General features: G+C 36.6%; 1 protein-coding gene across 2 annotated transcripts; it reads right to left on the reverse strand.

Annotated features, from left to right (window-relative positions):
- Nucleotides 1–91: 91 nt before the first annotated feature.
- Nucleotides 92–7657, reverse strand: LOC133059184 (prolactin). 2 transcript variants are annotated; one of them, XM_061146210.1, is made up of 5 exons: nucleotides 7630–7657; nucleotides 5481–5662; nucleotides 3146–3253; nucleotides 916–1095; nucleotides 92–283 (listed from the first exon to the last, which is right to left on the reverse strand). In XM_061146210.1, exons 1-5 carry the CDS (start codon nucleotides 7655–7657, stop codon nucleotides 92–94), a joined length of 690 nt encoding a protein of 229 aa, XP_061002193.1. The 2 variants fall into 2 exon arrangements, with proteins under 2 accessions (XP_061002193.1, XP_061002192.1); XM_061146209.1 differs by having other exon boundaries at nucleotides 5481–5665.
- Between the last annotated feature and the right edge of the window lie 11358 nt (nucleotides 7658–19015).

Genomic DNA, 19015 nt, shown 5'->3' on the forward strand with positions numbered 1-19015 from the left:
GCATGCATTAAAAAGCTATAAAGCTCAGAGAAGTTTGCCAGGGAATGGATCATTAAGAACCATCTCAGAAATGGATAGGATGGATGTGGGCTTAGCAGTTGTTGTTGTAGATGATTCTGCAATTCAGGAGCTTAAGGTAAGTGTCAATCTTGCTTGAGTCCCTGCGCAGGCAGTGGAGCAAGTTATAAAAAGCAGAATAACGCGCATCTTCATCCTTGGTTTGCAGGGAAGGGAGTCCTGACCACACAGGGTAGGGCTCAGTCTCTTTGGCTCCAGGAAGTACCTAAGTATCCAAAGGATAATGAGTTATTATGAGTTTTAGTAGTATCTGCTCATCTTTGTTCTTTCTAATTATCAAATTAAAAATTGGGGAAGATACATGAAAGTCTCTACACTAGAATTTTGGAGTCAGTGTATCAGATATCTGCTAGTAATTTACTAATAAAAACTAAAAGCAGAACTCAAGTATTAGTTTGGTTTTGACTTTCTCTTTTCTTTCTTCTCACTCTCATCCTATGGTTTGAGGAGACAGAGAAAGAATACAAGCTGAATTTCAGTAGAGGATATCTTGGGATATTTTTAAGAAAATAGTTATCTTGCAAACTTTATTCTCTAGTTCTCTTATCCTTGAAAATATTTCAGCCATCTGTACCCAGGAAGAGGCAAGATTTTGGTGGAACTGTGCAATTCAAGAAAGACTATACCTGTCAAAAATTGCTGTGGAATTCTGATTCACTGACAATAGAATCTATCACTATGAGTGAACAGGTTCTTGCTTTATGTAATAGCAGTCTAGAAAAAGAAGGCCTGAAGTGTGTTCTTGTACACTGAGATAATTAAAAACTCATTCCTCGTTACAGAAATCACCTCTCTTATTCATGAGAATAGCAAGGAAGCCTTCATGAGGCTGCTCACCTGGCCAAATATCATCTCCATGCCTTCCAGAAGCCGTTTGTTTTCTTCCTCAATCTCTATGGCCCTCGACAGGATACCATCTGGGGCTCCTTTCATACCCCGCACCTCCGTGACTAGGTGATACAGAGGGTCATTCCAGGAGCGCAGCAACCCAAGAATCAAGTTCATAAGGACTTCATGCTAAACAGCCACAGGAAACAATCTCATTAAAATAAGCATAATTCAGTGGATTTGGTAACATGTGATTTTTGCTCAGAGTGACTGACCTAAAAAACTCCTGGTTTTTCCTACATGTATTGAAAATTTTTTGAAGGTGGTAAAGGTTGCAAAATTATAAAATGTAAGCTATTGGCTTATACTTTGCTGAAATACTTAAAAATCTGACTTATTTTCGTAACCAATGTTTCTGATGAGTTCTAATTTATAACATAAAGAATTTTCTTTTTCCCTCTGAAATTCTACCATCCACTCAGTGAGTTCTTTTATATTTGAATGTTTTGCTTGTCTGGGGAGGGGAATCTAAGTATTTTGTTGGAACTCAGTATGTGCATGGAGTACCTGACCCAGGAAAGAAGGAATCCACCTGTGCCCACCCCATTTTCACCCAATGATTCATTCATATTAATGAACTGAAGTATTCATTAATGTATTTTTAATTTTTGATTGGTAGTTCCTTTTATGATATTAGAACAAAGAGGTAATAAAGAAGATATGACATTCCTAACCACACTTTCCTCAATCCATCCCAACATCAGCCCCCATGCAGCTATCAGAGCAGTCTATTTTGTTGACATGTGTCCGGGCAGAAAATGACACAGTGTTGTCTTTAGTAACAGCATCAGTGGGATTCACAATGGAGGATTTCGCCCCCTAGTTCACTACTACCAGGACTGGACATGAAACTCCCAGAGGCTGAGCATATCTAATTAAAATGCTTGATTTCTTGATGACCATGAACTACTTTAATGGTACAGGAAATGAACAGCAGAGAAGAATCAAATAGACATTACAATAGAAACATGATGGGATGTGACAGTAAGGAGCTGAAATGAAATTCAGACTTTAAGGTGAGTGGCAGCATAATTTTCCTGGGGGTGTTGTAGCTTAAAGATGAAGACTGAGAGCTCTGAGTTGGTTGAAACCCAAACTCACTGCTTACTACCTGTGTGACTGGTTTAAATTCCACAATTTTTCTGAGTCTTGGTTTCCATATTTCAGGAAGTGTAATAATAGACACTGTGCTACAGGAATTTTCGTGAGGATTAAACATAGTAATGAAAACAAAGCACTTTATAAATTGTTTGGCAAGGTAATAGCTCTCAATAAATTTTAAATTTATTTTAAACTCATTTTAAAAAGTCCTCCTCCTTGTTCTTCTTGACCTTCTTCCTTCATTTTATCATCCTCATTATTAAGGAGATTAGCAGATCAAAAAAATGCTGGTATCACTAACAAAGCTGTAGCAAGGGAACAGATTGTACTTAAGGGGAGATGCATGTAGAAATATTTTAAATAATGTTAGCACTGTGGTTAGCTCAGGAAATCAGAAAGGAGCGATTATAATGATAAAAATTTGGAGCTGGGATACACCATTGAGGCTTATCAGTAGACGATGTGGTCATCAGAGCAGAAGCAATCATCACAGCCATGAGAAGCAAAACACAATATTTTTTAGGACCCGTTTTGAGGGGAGATTTATAATTAAAAATAAGAGGTGATAGAGGAGTCAGTCAAGAATGAGGTAGGTGTCAGAGAAGTAGAAGAATCAGGTGAGCCTTGAAAGGCAGAATTGGTGGCTCAAGTGGTGCAGTGTAGGAGTGACTCCCATGTAAGAGTCACTAGTAACAGGGAATACTCAAAACTGGGGTTGTGTTTCTTACATATCCATGAATTTTTTAAATCTATATTTTATACATGGATGTTCCATTTATTTCATGTTTTCATACAGTATAAAGGCTGCAATTCGGGATCTAATGCATTGGTTGAACTTATGTTGTCTGCATGGACAGTTTATAGATCTGTTATTTATTTTGCTGCTACAGATCTTTATAGGCATCCCTTGATTTTATTCATATTTCATCAACTGCATAATGTAATTCCTCTTTGATTATTTACTGTTTCTCCACCTTTCTCTGCATGTCCAGTTACCATTACCTCTAATAACCTGAAGCCTGGTAACACTAGGGCACTGTCTCACTTGTTCTGGTGAAAACCCGGATAAAAGACTCACGTGGGTCTGTTGGGCTTGTTCTTTGTCTTCAGGGGTAGGAAGGGAGGAGGTATGGCAGCTGTTGAGGGCCATGGTAATGAACCCTTTGCCCTGGGCATACCGTTTATCCTGGAAGCAATCAAGCAAATTCAATTCGTTAGGGTTCTTTCGGCATTCAATAAATGAACCTTTAGCAGAATATTAACATGTTTGATAGACGAATAATTTTTTAATGAGAGTCACATAAAAATTGAAAGTAATTCTTTTTCCTACTTTTTCTTCCCATTGTCTCTGAAAACATTTGCCGTTCATCTAAATTCCAACCTCTTTCCTTCTTTTTTTTCCCGTTGTTTCATTTCATCCTTCCCATAGTTACTATTTGGATAGCAAACACTAAAAATAACCCCAATATAAAATATTAACTGCTTTATTAAGTATCATCTTTTTTAGTATTTGAATCAAATATAGTGCATATGTATGATACTTATATAGACATCTAATATTTTGTTTACTTTGGGTTGGAACCAATATACTCCCTTAAAAGAAGACATAATTATAACTTTTCTTTGACTAATATGAATCCGCAAACCTAAGCTTAGTATGCATCACAGATGTAGAACACAGTATCATTGATGATGAGAAAATGGTAAGTCAGAAAAACATGGCATAAAATTTTTGGAAATAGTAAGCAATGGACTGAGAAGGAGAGTAGAAATAACTAGCTAACACATTGATAGAGAAAGCCTAATCTTTAGCAAAAGTTGTGAACATTTGAAGAGATTACTTCGAAGATCTGGAAAAAAGATGACAGTTAAAAATGGAAGATGAAAGGAAAACTAGTGAATAAAAAGAACTATATGAATTTAATAGAAACATTGAGCACCACTTTTTATCAGTTGTCTACTGTGGACTCCTTGATTGACATAAAAGAGTATAGAACTTTCAAAGTAATTTCATCAGAAAGAGAATAATTTTGTTTCCAATTATAATCCAACCATTCTATTGTAGTTCTAAACCCATATATTGCACATCCTAGAACAGTAATTTGTAGCATTTAAAAAACTATCATTATTTGTTTTCATTACAGGAATTCAGCTCTGTCTAATATGTTCCATCCACCCAGTTCACTGAAGTACAGTTCCCATTTATTGGCTATTTACTGTGTGCTGGGTGAAGAATGCCCAGAGGGACACTGAAGGACCAGAAAATCAAGATGCTTCTTTTTCCCAACCCTACCTAAGAGTGCATTATGTCAGGTACTGTTATGAACTGAATGTGTCTCCCCCCAGTTCACGTGTTGAAGCAAAAATCTCCAAGGTACTGTGTTTGGAAAAAGGCCCTTATGCAGACTGTGTGCAAGCTACGTCACTTCAGTTGTGCACCACTATTTGCGACCCTGTGGACTGTAGCCCTCTAGGTTCCTTTGCCCATGGAGATTCTCCAGGCAAGAATACTGGAGTGGGTTGTCAAGCCCTCCTCCAGGTGATCTTCCTGACCCAGGGATTGCACCTGCATCTTTCATGTCTTCTGCATTGGCAGGCGGGTTCTTCCCCGCTAGCGCCACCTAGGAAGCCCTTATGAAGATTGAAAATGAAAGTGAAAATCGCTCATTTGTGTCCCACTCTCTGCGAGTCTGTATAGTCCATGGAATTCTCCAGGCCAGAATACTGGAGCGGGTAGCCTTTCCCTTCTCCAGGGAATCTTCCCAACCCAGGGATCGAACCCAGATCTCCCACATTGCAGGCGGATTCTTTACCACCTGAGCCACAAGGGAAGCCCAGAAGATCATGAAGATTAATTAAAGTTAAATGAGCTCGTAGGGTGGAATACTGATCCAATATATTTAGAGTCTTTATGAAGAGAAGCACCAGAGAGTTTTCTCTTTTGTCTCTGTGCCTTTCCTGTTTCTCTTCCCTGCCCGCAACCCTGTGAGACACAGGGAGAAACCAGCCTGGGTAGACAGAGCCATTACCAGAAACTGACCTTGCTGGCTCCCTGATCCAGGACCTCCAGCCCCCAGAAGTGCCAGGAAATAAAGTTCTGTTGTTTAATCCACTGAGTCTATGGTATTCTGCTATGAGAGTCCAAGCTGACAAATACAGGTGCTTTAAATTTATTTTGGAAATTTAACAAATAAAAGGAAATTGAAACAGGTATTTCACTCTTTAAGAATCTTTGAGATTTCATGATATATCTTTTCTTCAGTTATCACATCTTATGAACTAATGTCTTATTTGACCTAGAAAGTGCATTCTTTGAAGTTTGGCTGATGCAGCCTTCTTGTTTAAAGGATAGTATAGCCCAGTCACTTACGCAAAGGTTTCTTCTGGAAATAAGCAAGAAATACAGTACTTACAAATTCGTTGAACATTTCCGAGGAGAGGTTGTGGATGTAGTGGGACACCATGACTGCCCGGTCAAACAGGTCTCGAAGGGACACCTGGCAGTTGCCAGCCCCATTGGGACAGACGGGAGTGGAGACCACACCCTGGCACAAGAGTAGATTTGACACCACCAGCAGCAGGAGCAGGCGGGACCCTGCTTAAATAAAAACATGAGCCACTCAGATGATGTATTAGCCCAAGGTCAGCAAAAGCCATCCTGTCCAGGGAGGCGTCATCTCTCCCTGTTGCCCTGATTTGGTGCTGTAGCAGCTGGGGTGGGGAAGAAGCAACACCTTCCACTGTGTAAATTTAGATGGATGATGATATTTGCACAGACATATAGTTGCAGAAGTAGGTTACTCCCTGCATTTTTGTATTGCTCCCAGAAGTGCTCCTCTGTTCTGCAAACATTTGGAATTTAAATTAATGTGAGTCAGAGTGTTTAGGTCCTTCTCCTATGATAGTTTAATGTCTTGGGATTCTCTACAGATTCTCAGCAGCTTGAAGGAGTTTGTAATTTTTTCACTGTACACTGACTAATGCTTGCATTTTAGACACTGAAATGGCAAGAACAGCACAGATGATCTGTATGGTTTACCATCACGGTGGGTAAGAAGAAACACATGACTGCCTGAACCCTATTATTGAATACAAAGAGAATACAAAGAGAATACTAAGAGAAAAAGGATACTGCATCTTAGATCTGCTAACTCAACTTAATAACCCCATCCATTTCCTTGATACTTTGCTAAAAGCTTTTAAAAATGTGTAAAATTTGTGTTTCATGATAATCCTCTGAGATAGCCTTGGCCTTCACTGTGTTATGGTTGTTGTGTGTGGCTAAGTCCAGTCTCTTTGTCACCCCATAGACTGCAGCACTCTAGGCTCCCCTTCATTCAATATATCCTGGAGTTAGCTCAAATTCATGTCTGTTGAGTCAGTGATGCTATTTAACCAGCTCATCCTTTCCCACTCACTTCTTGTATTGCCTTCAATCTTTCGCAGCATCAGGGCTCTTTCCAATGATCTTCATTATTATCATCAAATTCTATCAATAAACAATGACTTAGAGCAAGTGATTTTCCCCCAAGTCCCATGTTTAGCAGGTGGAGGTGACTGGGGACCACACTGTCATCTTTTCACTTTCTCATGTCACAACACACAGGCAGTTGGGCTCTTGGTTTGCATGTGTGTAACAGGGATCACATCAGTAGCTGTGATGACCCCATGCTTGCAGCGGTCATTGCCATTACTAGTAGAGAAAAATATTTTGTATTTGCATGACAGCAGTGACCCTAGAAAGTTGATTTTATTCACATGTTCTGCTCTGTCTATAAACATTCATTTTTAAACTCCTTTACAATTAGCAGAGACAATGTAGTCACCAATTTACTATCTCAGCAGACGGACTGATATGAACCACTAACATATCAATAACTTACACTTTCAAAAGGAAAAAGGCAATGATTAAATCATGTTTAAGTTCAAATTGCTCCACATAAAATAAAGAATGTAAGAATGTGTTTATCAAAAAACTCCTTTCCTCTGGAATCTTGAATAAATGTCATTGGAAGTGTCCAAGACAAAACGAGGCAAGGGCTAAAGATTTAGGGTGGAAAAATACCTAACCCTCAACACCTGAAAATATCTAAAAGATTATTTAGTATAGAATGAACAACCTTTTAGTTGCAAAATAAAAATATCAATATTGTGAAATAATTCATATAACAGTTTTTTTTAATTTTTCAAAGACATATTTCCCAAGAGATTATTTTAGGTACTTTACAGCCATGTAACACAGCTGATTAAATGTTTTATCTACAAGTATAAATAAAAAGTACTTTACAGATAGAGAAATTGGAATATTGGTTCTAAGAAATTCATAACTGAGACAACCAAAACCATCTCCAGACATCAACCAAATGTCTCTGGAAGACATTCCTCCATTCAAGAACCACTGTCCTATTGTGCCCCTATACAACTGACTTCTAGAGCAGGATTAGCTAGTTCTTCTAAACTCTGTAATCCTGAAACCTAAGAGAATATTTCCTCAAATTTCAAATTAATACCCCCATTGGAGCATCGATAAAACCCAACAACTCCATGAGCTGCTGTACATACCTTTCTGCGACGAAACTTTGCTGTCCATGGTGGTGATGGTTTCAAGAAACACACTTCACCAGGAAGCTCTCGTCCTATAGCTTTCTCTTCCCTAGATACTGGCTTTATAAGGCTTTGACTTCTTCATGAATATATTTAATCAGGCATTCCCTTCCCTTTTGCCAGTCATCTATTTCCGTCATTGAGATTATCCCCATAATTTCAAACATTGAATGGTATTCTATTTCTTATTCATATTCAGGAAGACATACTGGCCAGAAATGAACGTCTAGGAAGGATTTTGATTAATTAGACCAAAAGGAAATGAGAGAGATAATGATGGTGAGATCTGGAGACTAGTTTGGGTTAGAGGAACTATAAAATTATAGCAGTCATTTATTGTAACATTTACCTTTATTTCTCTGCAGTTTCTTGAATATAGCATTATCTTTCACTTAGGTGTCTCATGTATTATCAAAGAGTATTTTTTTCTCATTCAAAATTGCTGGCTGAAGTCAAGATTTCAAAACTTACACACTAAATACTAAGAAATATAGAATAAGGATGAGTAAGTAAGATTTTCAGTTCCTGTTATACTCTCAATACATTTTCCTCATTTTTTTTCTTGATTTTTACACATTCTGTTTTGTCCTTTCTAAAAGGATATATCCCTGTGGTATTTTCTCTGTGCATTTTCACGTTTAAGTTTTGATTTTAACATGTATGTAAAGTTATATTTTTCATCCCCAGTTTACAGATTGAGAAACAGTGGGATGGCGAGTTTAAATGTCAAGGATATAGAAGAAGTAATTAGTCAAGCTAGATGCTGAAAGGTTTATCACTTCAAGGAGGGATGTGAAGAGGGCTAGAACATGAATCCTGTAACATACGTTGCCCTGTCTTCTACAATGAACACAAAAGTCACCCCTAACTTTAGGGAATTCATACTGGGGAAGTGACACAGTGGTTTTCAAGGGCAAACACACACACACACACAAACCCTGGTAAATGATGCAGTAATACAAAATTCTAAACCGTCATGTTCACCTTCCTTAAGGATAAGGTTACACAAACTGTTATTAACTTATGACTTATTAACTTGGCCACTCTAGGGTCGAGGTGACAAAAATTCATCTTTCATGGGCTCAAAAGTTCCACTTGCCTTTCAGAGATTTCCTGAATAAAATGACTGTAATGAATATAAGCCAAGTTGTTGATGACTTTCTTTAATTTTTAAGTTCATGCATCTCAAGCAGGCTGTGACCTTTAGTTTCAATTTTACCATATGTCTCTCAGAGTAAATTGACAAGTGAGTTGTATTAAGAAAATAATCTCTTTTTATGGAATTCATGTTTTCTATAGTTTCTCTTGCTGTATGTATGCTGTAGCAATTATCTAAGTGCACTTATGGGGACGTAGAAATCTTAACAAAGACTAATGTCACTTAAAAACTATCCTCCTAACTGCCTTATCTTAAGCAATACTGATTTTGCATCAAATGAATCAAGTATGATGCTATATAGACTCTATAAACTTAAAGCTGAGTCAAAATCCCATACTCTCAAGCTTGGTATCTGTTTTTCCTTGGACAGTGAAAGTCTGAGTTGTTGAGAGCAGTGCCATTTGTAAAGAAATTAATGCTGCCCCAATTTCCCCTCTTCTCCTGGAAACTTAATAATAGGAAAATCTGCCCTAAGAATTGAAAACTTTATCTTAAAATTTAAAGGTGCTGCACCTTTTGTAGATAGCCAGGAAAAAAGTAATTTAAAAAGCCCAAGTTGTTTATTCAGTGGAGGCCAACCGATCTATTTGATTCCAAAGAGGTCCATGTTTCTCTGTAAAACTTCTTGTGTGTTTTCTTGCTGCTTCACACCCCTATATTTTCTGTTAAAGGGATACTGCGATAGCTAAATAATGTAAGCTGCTGCTGCTGCTAAGTCGCTTCAGTTGTGTCCAACTCTGTGCAACCCCATAGACGGCAGCCCACCAGGCTCCCCTGTCCCTGGGATTCTCCAGACAAGAATACTGGAGTGTGTTGCCATTTTCTTCTCCAATGCATGACAGTGAAAAGCGAAAGTGAAGTCACTCAGTCGTGTCCGACTCCTAGTGACCCCATGGACTGCAGCCTACCAGGCTCCTCCATCCATAGGATTTTCTAGGCAAGAGTACTGGAGTGGACTGAAATAATCCAAAAGGCATATTTTACATAAAAAGTCAAAACTGTCTTATCTTTCTTTCTCATATGTCACTGCCTATCCACCTTAATTTTTGTATGTGCTCTTTTGCAGATATTCCTCTTTATCAAAACTTGCCATTACGTTAGAGCAATCAAGAGGTTCACTAAGAATGAACTTGTCTGTTTCTATTGACAAATATTCATTCATTGTCATTTTGGGGCTGAGAGTTTAGGATTAAACTTGATGATTGATTTCTGTCAAGTAGCTGAATAAATAGCTCAAATAATGTTCAATTCTCCATGATATTTTTAGTTCCTAAAACTAACAGATATATTTGCCATCCTTTCTAAGATCCTCTAATACTAAGTAACATCAGGTTGGATTTCATCCCTAATTAGAAACAGAGCTTATACGCTCTTTATATTTTCTTTTGTTTATCTATTTTTAAGATTGGAATAATATTTTTTTCTTTTTTCCTTAATGACACAGAAATATTTAAAATACTTCACATAGCTTGAAAGTTGTCTGGATATAGTATGGAATATTAAAGAGCTAAAGAAATTTAGATGGTTAAAATCATCAGAATAAATGGACCACAAGGACATTTCTAATTACATTAGTAATGAATTGTCTTTTTATCATTATTTTTGATTGAAGTATAGTTGACTTATAAAATTAGTTTAAGATGCATAATATAATAATTAGATATTTTTAAGCTATGATCCATACAAAGTTATTACAGTATAATAAATTTGGTTATATTCCCTGTGCTCTATATTACATCTCTGTGACTTATTTATTTTATAACTGAAATAAATAATATTTGGAGTTTGTACCCCAAATCCCCTTCACCTGTTTTGCTCATATCCCCACACCCTCCCCTCTGGCAACCACTAATTTGTTCTCTGTATCTGTGAATTTGTTTTTGTTTTGCTATATTTGTTCTGTATGTTTTCACTTATATACGTAGTGATGGTCTTTAATTTGGAAATGACTACAGGCATAGTGTTATGGACTGAAAAATTTCAAAAGATCCGATAAGAAGTTGAATCTGGGATATGCTCATTGTAGTGCATTAGCAAGCTAAATAACACACCCACCAATGCCGTGACAGCTCTGAGGCCAACCGTAAAAGGTCAAAAGTGGACAGTGGCCCAATTCCTAGAAATCTGCCCCCTCTCAAAAATAGTTGGAATAATACTCCCACTCTTTAGCCTATGAAATTACCCAGACCGTAAAAACTAACCAGCCCATATTTTAGGGCCTCTCACCTTCTGGGGGGACTTCTTAGGTGGTGTTAGTGGTAAAGAACCTATCTACCAACACAGAGACATAGAGATGTGGGTTTCATCATGAATCGGTAAGATTCCTGGAGTAGGAATTAGCAACCCAATCCAGTATTCTTGCCTGGAATAGTCCACGGATAGAGAAGCCTGGCTGGCTACAATCCTTGGGGCTGCAAAGAATCGGACATGACTGAGCAACTGATCACATAACACAGTACCTTTTGAGATGGCCCACTATGTTGAGTCTGCTTCTCTCTAAATAAATCCATTTCTCCTCTTCAAAAGAAAATCAGACAGGATATGTGTTGTTTTTGTTTGTTTGGGTTTTCTGTTTTGTTTTGTTTTCATTTTTGTTGTAGTATAGCTGCTTTACAATGTTGTGTTGTTGTGTTTCAGGTGTACGACAAAGTGAATCAGTTATCTATATACATATATCCACTCTTTCTTAGATTCCTTTCCCATATAGACTATTGCAATGTATTGAGTAGAGTTGCCTGTATTGTTTTTAATATAAAATATCAGAAAATGTAAAGAGTACATTGGAGAGAAGATGGATCATAATGGGGCTTTCTTGAATTACATTGTTTGCAGGATAAACAAAAGCAGTGATTTGATTACATTCTGTTATTTACATTAACTTCATTTGTATTAAGACATATATTTTTTTCCCCATAAGTTCAATGCTTGTCTCTTTACTAGGGCTTGGCAAATCATCAGCTTCTCTAAATAACTCCAGAATACAAGTTCTTGATTTGTCAACAGTGTCTTGAGGGCATTTGCTCCTTAAATAAGAACGCAATACTGGAAGTATTTGGAAATGGAAATTTCCCCTGTAATTCCATGTTTCTTTTTCTTTTTTTGCACTTACAGGATATTCACATCTTCTGATCTAGATTCATGAGTTGTGTTAGCTTATTCTATGAGTTTCTTATCATATAGGTGTTTTGAATCATCTATACCTTTGGACAAGTTTTAATGCCTAGTATAAAATAATGCCAGATCCAAGGATGATGTGCCTAAAGATTTCATAGATTTTCTCCTTGAGATTTCATTTTTTCAAGTAAAAGCATCAAATATGTGGCTGTATGCTAACATTATGTGGGGCAGATTATTACCTTGCAAAAGATTCTTCATATTTAGATATTGTTGTGTGTATTCCTGTCTACAGGCAAGTGGATCTGAAGCATACATACTTCAAGCGAGAGTCAGAGGGAAAAGGAAAGATTGTCTAATAGGAAATGGGACTCAGCCATATCTTCTTCCAGGGATAACTCTAAATTTTATCATTAGACTGAGTACCATCAAACAGAACAGGAAGCTGTAGCAGTAGACCAGGGTCCTTGAGGCTCCCTAATCTGATATGTTTCATTTCTTCAATCATTCCATTGTGGTGAGAGAGTAGGAGTCCCTAAGATGAGGCAGAAAACTTCAAGGGAAGTCAAGGTGCTTGGAAACTCAGGGTAACATATCTGTGACGATCTCGAGAGAAGAATTTTGATATTGTAATAACTCATAGAGCCATAGATGTGTTGATGAGCTATCTCTCCTGTCTTTTTTCACTGTTCATCCTTTCCAATATATAGAAAGAATTCAGATTGGGAAATAGGGTTGGTTCTCCACAGGAAATAATATCCTCCAGTTCTAGTCTGCATTCCCATCATCTTTCATTACACTTTTCTATTAAAATTTGTTTACAGTATCTTAGCTGTGACATGTCCATACATCTTTTTTTCTTATTTATTCACTAAATGCAACATGTCTTACTAGTGTAATATAGGTTTTGATATTTAGTGATTAACTAAAGTGAAAATTGTTTGCAAAACCCTTTTTATCACTTGGGGTTGAAACATAAATAAGAATTAATTCCTTGATGGAATGCTCTATTGATCAACAGAAATAAATATATATATACACGTATATATAAATATACTCATGTGTATAAGTATATATTTATATATACACATGTATTTATATAACAATATAAAGTATGTCTACCTATATAGACATACTTTGTACTCACTTGCAAACATCCTCCTTCAACAACACAAGAGATGACTCTACACACGGACATCACCAGATGGTCAATACGAAATCAGATTGATTATATTCTTTGCAACCAAAGATGGAGAAGCTCAATATGATCAGAAAAAAACAAGACCAGGAGCTGACAGCGGCTCAGGTCATGAGCTCCTTATTGCAAAATTCAGACTTAAAGAACATAGGGAAAACCACCAGCCCATCCAGGTATAACCTAAATCAAATCCCTTATGATTATACAGGGGAAATGACAAATAGATTCAAGGCATTAGATCTTATAGACAGAGTGCCTGAAGAACTATGGATGGAGGTTGTAATACTATACAGGAGGCAGTGATCAAAACCAATCCAAGAAAAAGAAACCCATCTATATACAGTTATGTAAATAGATAGATGATAGGTAGATATATACTAGTATATATATTACATATGAGATATGAGAACAGATTATAAATCCTTTAGTTTCTCAGTAAAAAGGAAATACCAAACACACACACACATAAAAACACACAGGAACACACAAAATGTATTTTCCATTTAACAAAAGATAGAAAACAAAGGAAACATAAGCAACAAAAAATATAGCGACCAGAGTAGAATCAAACATCAAATGCATTATAAGACGTCTACTCATTAAAGAAAATATGACTCAATTTCTCTAAAAGTAGCAAATCCCAATAGGTGGTATTTCCAAAACAAAATAAGTGATATATCTGAAACAGCTGTTTACAAAGGACACAGATTTAGGGGTAGGTTTTGGCCTCTCCCCGTAGAGGACATTCACCTGTGCCTGAAGGCATTTCTGATTGTCGTAACTGAAGATGGCAATGCTCCTGGCATCTACTGGGTAGAGACCAGAGACGCTGCTATTATCCCAGAACACACCACAAAGCCCCCAAAGCAAAACGGAATGCCATCCAAAACGTCAGTAGCTCCAATGATGAGAAACCTAATGTTAAGATCTAAAATGAAGTAGCTAAGCAAAGTTAAAGTACAAAAAACCATATCAAGCAAATTATTTAAAATTGTTGGGTAGCATTTCCTGTGCTATACAGTAGGTCCTTGTTGGTTATCTGTTTTAAATATAGATGTAAGTACATGCAAAGCCCAAACTCCTTATTCTTTTATCATAACCTGATAATTCTTTATATTACACTTCTGTTTAATCCACAAAAAATAAGATGAAAAAAATTTGCTGGGGTAGTAAATTTGCTAATGGTGGTGGTTTAGTTGCTAAGTCATGTCTGACTCATTGTGTCCCCAAGGACTGGGGACCACTGGTCTCCTCTGTCCTTGGGATTTCCCAAGCCAGAATACTGAGTGGGTTGCCATTTCCTTCTCCAGGGGAACTTCCCAACCCATGGATTGAACCCAGGTCTCCTATATTGCTGGCAATTTTCTGCTTTGCAGGTGGATTCTTTACTGAATAAGCCACCAGGGAAGCCCTAGGCAAGTTTAAATATAAAGCAAAAATTGTTAATGCAAAGGGCTATGTGATCTTGTTGTGGACAATCTATAATGGAGACAAAGCTATCAGCAGTCTTTGTGCATTTAATAATAGGATCCAAAATATAAAGCATATACTAAGAAAATGAGAGGGGAAATTAATAAAGACATAAGAGTAGGAGTAGATACGTGTGTATGTATTTCAAACACCTATGAAACATATGATAAATGACGTTATACTTGACTGTAATGAAAATGTAGCAATTTTCTAAAAGAACATGGTCAATAAGAAAATAGAAGGAGTTCAGTTTGTGTTGGAGAAAGAAATGGCAACCCACTCCAGTATTCTTGCCTGGAAAATCCCATGGACAGAAGAGCCTGGCGGGCTACAGTCCACAGCGTCACAAAGAGATGGACATGACTGAAGCAACTTAGCAGTTTGTTTTATTTGGTTTTCCCTTAATAGCCACCAGTGATTTTTTTGATCTCTGAATCAAAATAACTCCCTGAGTCCTTTGAAACGTCAAACATTTGTTTTGGCATTCGACACTGCCAGTGGCATTCTTCCCGCTGGCTGTCACATTCAGTGTCATGACTTTGTCATATCCGTGAAGACGATCCAAACTTTCTCTTTCCCTGACTCTCTTCAGAGCTGCCATCAACTTGTTAGACATTTCAACCTAAATGTCTTCAACCAAGATATGATGAATTATTTTTAAAAAATCTTTAACTACCCATCTTTTCTCTTAAATATGTTCTCAGTCACCTACCCTTAAGGTCTCAGGGTTGTGTCTGTTTCCTTTCCTTCTGTCTCTCTTGACTCACACTCAGCCAATTGGTGTGTTACGATTACCCTGTTTCTTTAACATCCACAACATTTTCTTTTCTCCTCTCTCTAGGCTATCTTGACCTGAATATTTATAATAGCTTCTCTTCCATTTTCTCCTGGTTATGTCCATTTTAATTTCAATCTGTTTATCCATCAGGAAGACTAATCATCCTGAAGGGCAACTTCTGAACAATCTGTCATTTGTCTAAATCATAGTATTTGAGATCAGAGGACCCAGAGAGTCAATCTAACCAATATCTCATTTTACACGTGAAGAAAATGTGTTGAACATATGTAGTTATTGATAGAACTGGCACGGGAACTCTAGTTTTTTTGTCATACCATTAATATTTCTTTTTGCCTCCTATAACCATACCTGTACCCTCTGAACTTAGTATGCAGGTGATGGTGAGTTTGATGAGGAGATGCAGATGTGACCTTGAAGGCAAATTGAGAAACACATTACTTCAAGGGAAAATCCCAGGGTAACTGTGTTCCCAAAGAGAGAGAGAGAGAAATAGCATGTTATAAACTCTTTGGAACTATTAAGGAAACATTGCCACTGCCAAAGAGAATTTGAGAATGATTTTAAATTATGTTATAAAACAATACATTTGTTTAAATATGTCTTAATGAGTTATGTAGATAAGGATGAAAAGCTAGTAATTTTATTTCTTCTTCAAATTAGTCTTTGGTTTGTCTGCCATTTTGGTCTCTAAGAATTCTTATACTGATTTGAGTATTGTATATGTCATAACATCTTCATTTAGTTTTTACACTTGACAACTCTACATCATTAGTAGAATGAAAGAGAATTTTTGTAGATAAAAAAAAAGGTTATATGTTGACCACTTGAGAGAAGCAATATTATTATTACCACCATAGGTGACATGGGATTTGAATGTTCTATCTTTTATAGGCAATTATGTATTCATATCTTATAAATTAGCTTAATAGATGAGAGATAGGGTGTTTATTCCAGGGAGGGGTGTTCACTTCATAGAGAAAGAAAAAGAGTATAAGCTATAAGTTTATTTTAGTAACTGCAGAATAAGAGCTTGATTTTACTTTCAGCTGTACTTGACAAGAATGATAATGTTTATTTGGATAGATAGAAAATCAAGGAGGCATATATTGGATACAGCTATGAAAATGAGGAGGCTTTCAAGTTTGGTTTAAATAAAGCTTTCCCATTCAGGTCACATCAAGAATATATGAACACATATTTTATCATTTAAGAACTTTTTTTTAAGATAAGCCTATGAAATAACTAGGTTTTTCAAACTCCTATGTACATAAATGAAGTTTAAAAGATGAAATAGAATTTATATGATTCAATTGAAGGCAGGGGAAGAAGAGGACAATGGAACTTGAGATGGTTGGATGGCATCACCAACTCAATGAACGTGAGTTTGAGCAAACTCCAGGAGATGGTGAAGGGCAGAGAAGCCTGGTATGCTGCAGTCCATGGGGGTCACAAAGAGCTGGACACGACTTAGTGACTAAATAGCATTGCCCTCCATATGTGCAGGTTCTACATCCCCAGATATGGAGGGCTAATGAAATTTATTGTATATTCTTGCCCAGATCTGTGTCTTATTTGTGTGCAGAAACTTTAAAATTTTTGTTTACACATGAGCAAATCAGATAGTTAAAAGTGGTCAATCAAATTGCTTGGTAGGTTTTGTAGATTCTAAGCAACTGTTAGTGAAGTTAGTAATAATTTTTACTTTTCAAGTACCTTGATGACTCAAACAATGATGATTAAAAGAGTGAAGTCAGTTTTTTTAGTGCTCTAAACAGAATTCTATAACATACACACCAATGGGTAGATTTTTATCAGTGTTACCTGAATATTTTCACTTTAGGAATTCAGTAAGTCATTTTTACTCACTGTAGTTAGGGGGTGAGCCATAGATGTGTATGTGTGCTGTCCTGATACTACTCGGATAACGGTCATAGTCTCACTGTGTACCTCACATGTTACCTGCAAAATATGTTTTAGTTTCTAATCAGTGTTTTAAAGTTTTCAGAAAATATATATTGTTAAAAATTTCCATCATATGAAGTTTTCCTAGCAATACATCTCAAAATAAAAGTTCCATAAAAACGGTGCCATCGGAGCTTCGACTCTGCGAAAACATCAAGGGTATGAAAGTAGAAATAAGGCAGCTTTTGATGGATTTAAAAATTTTATATAACATGTATGTAAAATAAAAGGTGAAAACTTAGATCTAGATAACATCTTATCATCCAGGCCCCTATCCACTGAGAACCACTGCTTCCTTTAAAGGTTAATTAAATTATAACCACACACCTGCAGAATATTTGTGTGTTTAAAAAACTCATTAAAAATGGAATATAACTTCCTCTTTGGCCAATTCCTTAATGAATATATTTGCATTTAATAATAGCAGCCCACCTTTAGCATACTCTTATTCATTTTCTCTGCCTTTATCCTAAGCATCCAGATTTCCTGGGTTAAGACCAAAGGCTTTGTGAAAATGTCATGAGTTTGTCCTCATAAAAAATAAAAGAAAAACCTCAGAAAGCCTTTTCTTGTAGTTTACTTCAGTGTCATCCCAAGCATAGGAAACTTCATCATCCCAAACATAAACCAAAAAAAATTTTTGCAATGTAATGAAAGAATTATACATATTCTCCCTTTAGGCTGACACATTTTAGCACAGTATAAAAAAATGATGTTAAAACTGTTTTACTTTCATTATAAACCCAAATTACAAGTTTACATCTTTAAGTCTTATTTTTTGAAAGGGTTATTTCAGAGCAAACGTCAAGATTTAGGATGAAAAATATGCTTGTTCTTTGGACCAAATTGTATGTGATTGTTAAGAAGTTATATAGACTTTTGCGCAAATCATCGAACATGAAAAACTTTTGAATTAGACTATTGACCACATTTCTAGCTTGCTGAGCCTGCACCAATATGATTGTGATAAAATATTTATTTTATTACCAAATTTAAGGAATATGATTTGTCATGGTTTATGATAGTTCCTGATTGTTGCATGTTCTCTTCTGTTCATGAAGTTCTACAAGGCAGCAATGGCGAGCAACTTCTAGTTATATCTAGTTCTACTAAGGTATCAAGAAATTGTTGTTGATATGGTTTAGTTGATAAGTCCTGTCTGACTCTTTTCTTACCCCATGGACTGTATCCCCCCAAGTTCCTCTGTTCATGGGATTTCTCAGGTAAGAATACTGGACAGGGTTGCCATTTCCTTCTATAGGGGATCTTTCCCACTCAGGGATCAAACCCATGTCTCCTGCACTGGCAAGCAAATTCTTTACCACTTTAGCCACCAGAGAAGCCCATTATGAAGTAAGATAGGTCAAATAACTCATCTCAAGCAGTAACCTCTCTACACAGGACTAATTTCATGATATACTGAATAATGCTAAGAATATTCTTTGAATCTTTCATAAAAGATGATATAAATAGTTCTGATTATCTATTGTTGCAAACCACCACCACCCCCCACCCCCTGCAATTTAGTGGCTTTCCAACAACTACAATCAGTTTCTTATTTCTGATGGTTCTTGCTTATGGTCTTTCATGCAGGTTGAGGGCAAGTGGTAGATAGAGTTGAGGCATCTCAAAAGCTTCTTCA

The sequence above is a fragment of the Dama dama genome, chromosome 7, assembly GCF_033118175.1.
Source record: "Dama dama isolate Ldn47 chromosome 7, ASM3311817v1, whole genome shotgun sequence".
NCBI classification, from domain to species: domain Eukaryota; kingdom Metazoa; phylum Chordata; class Mammalia; order Artiodactyla; family Cervidae; genus Dama; species Dama dama.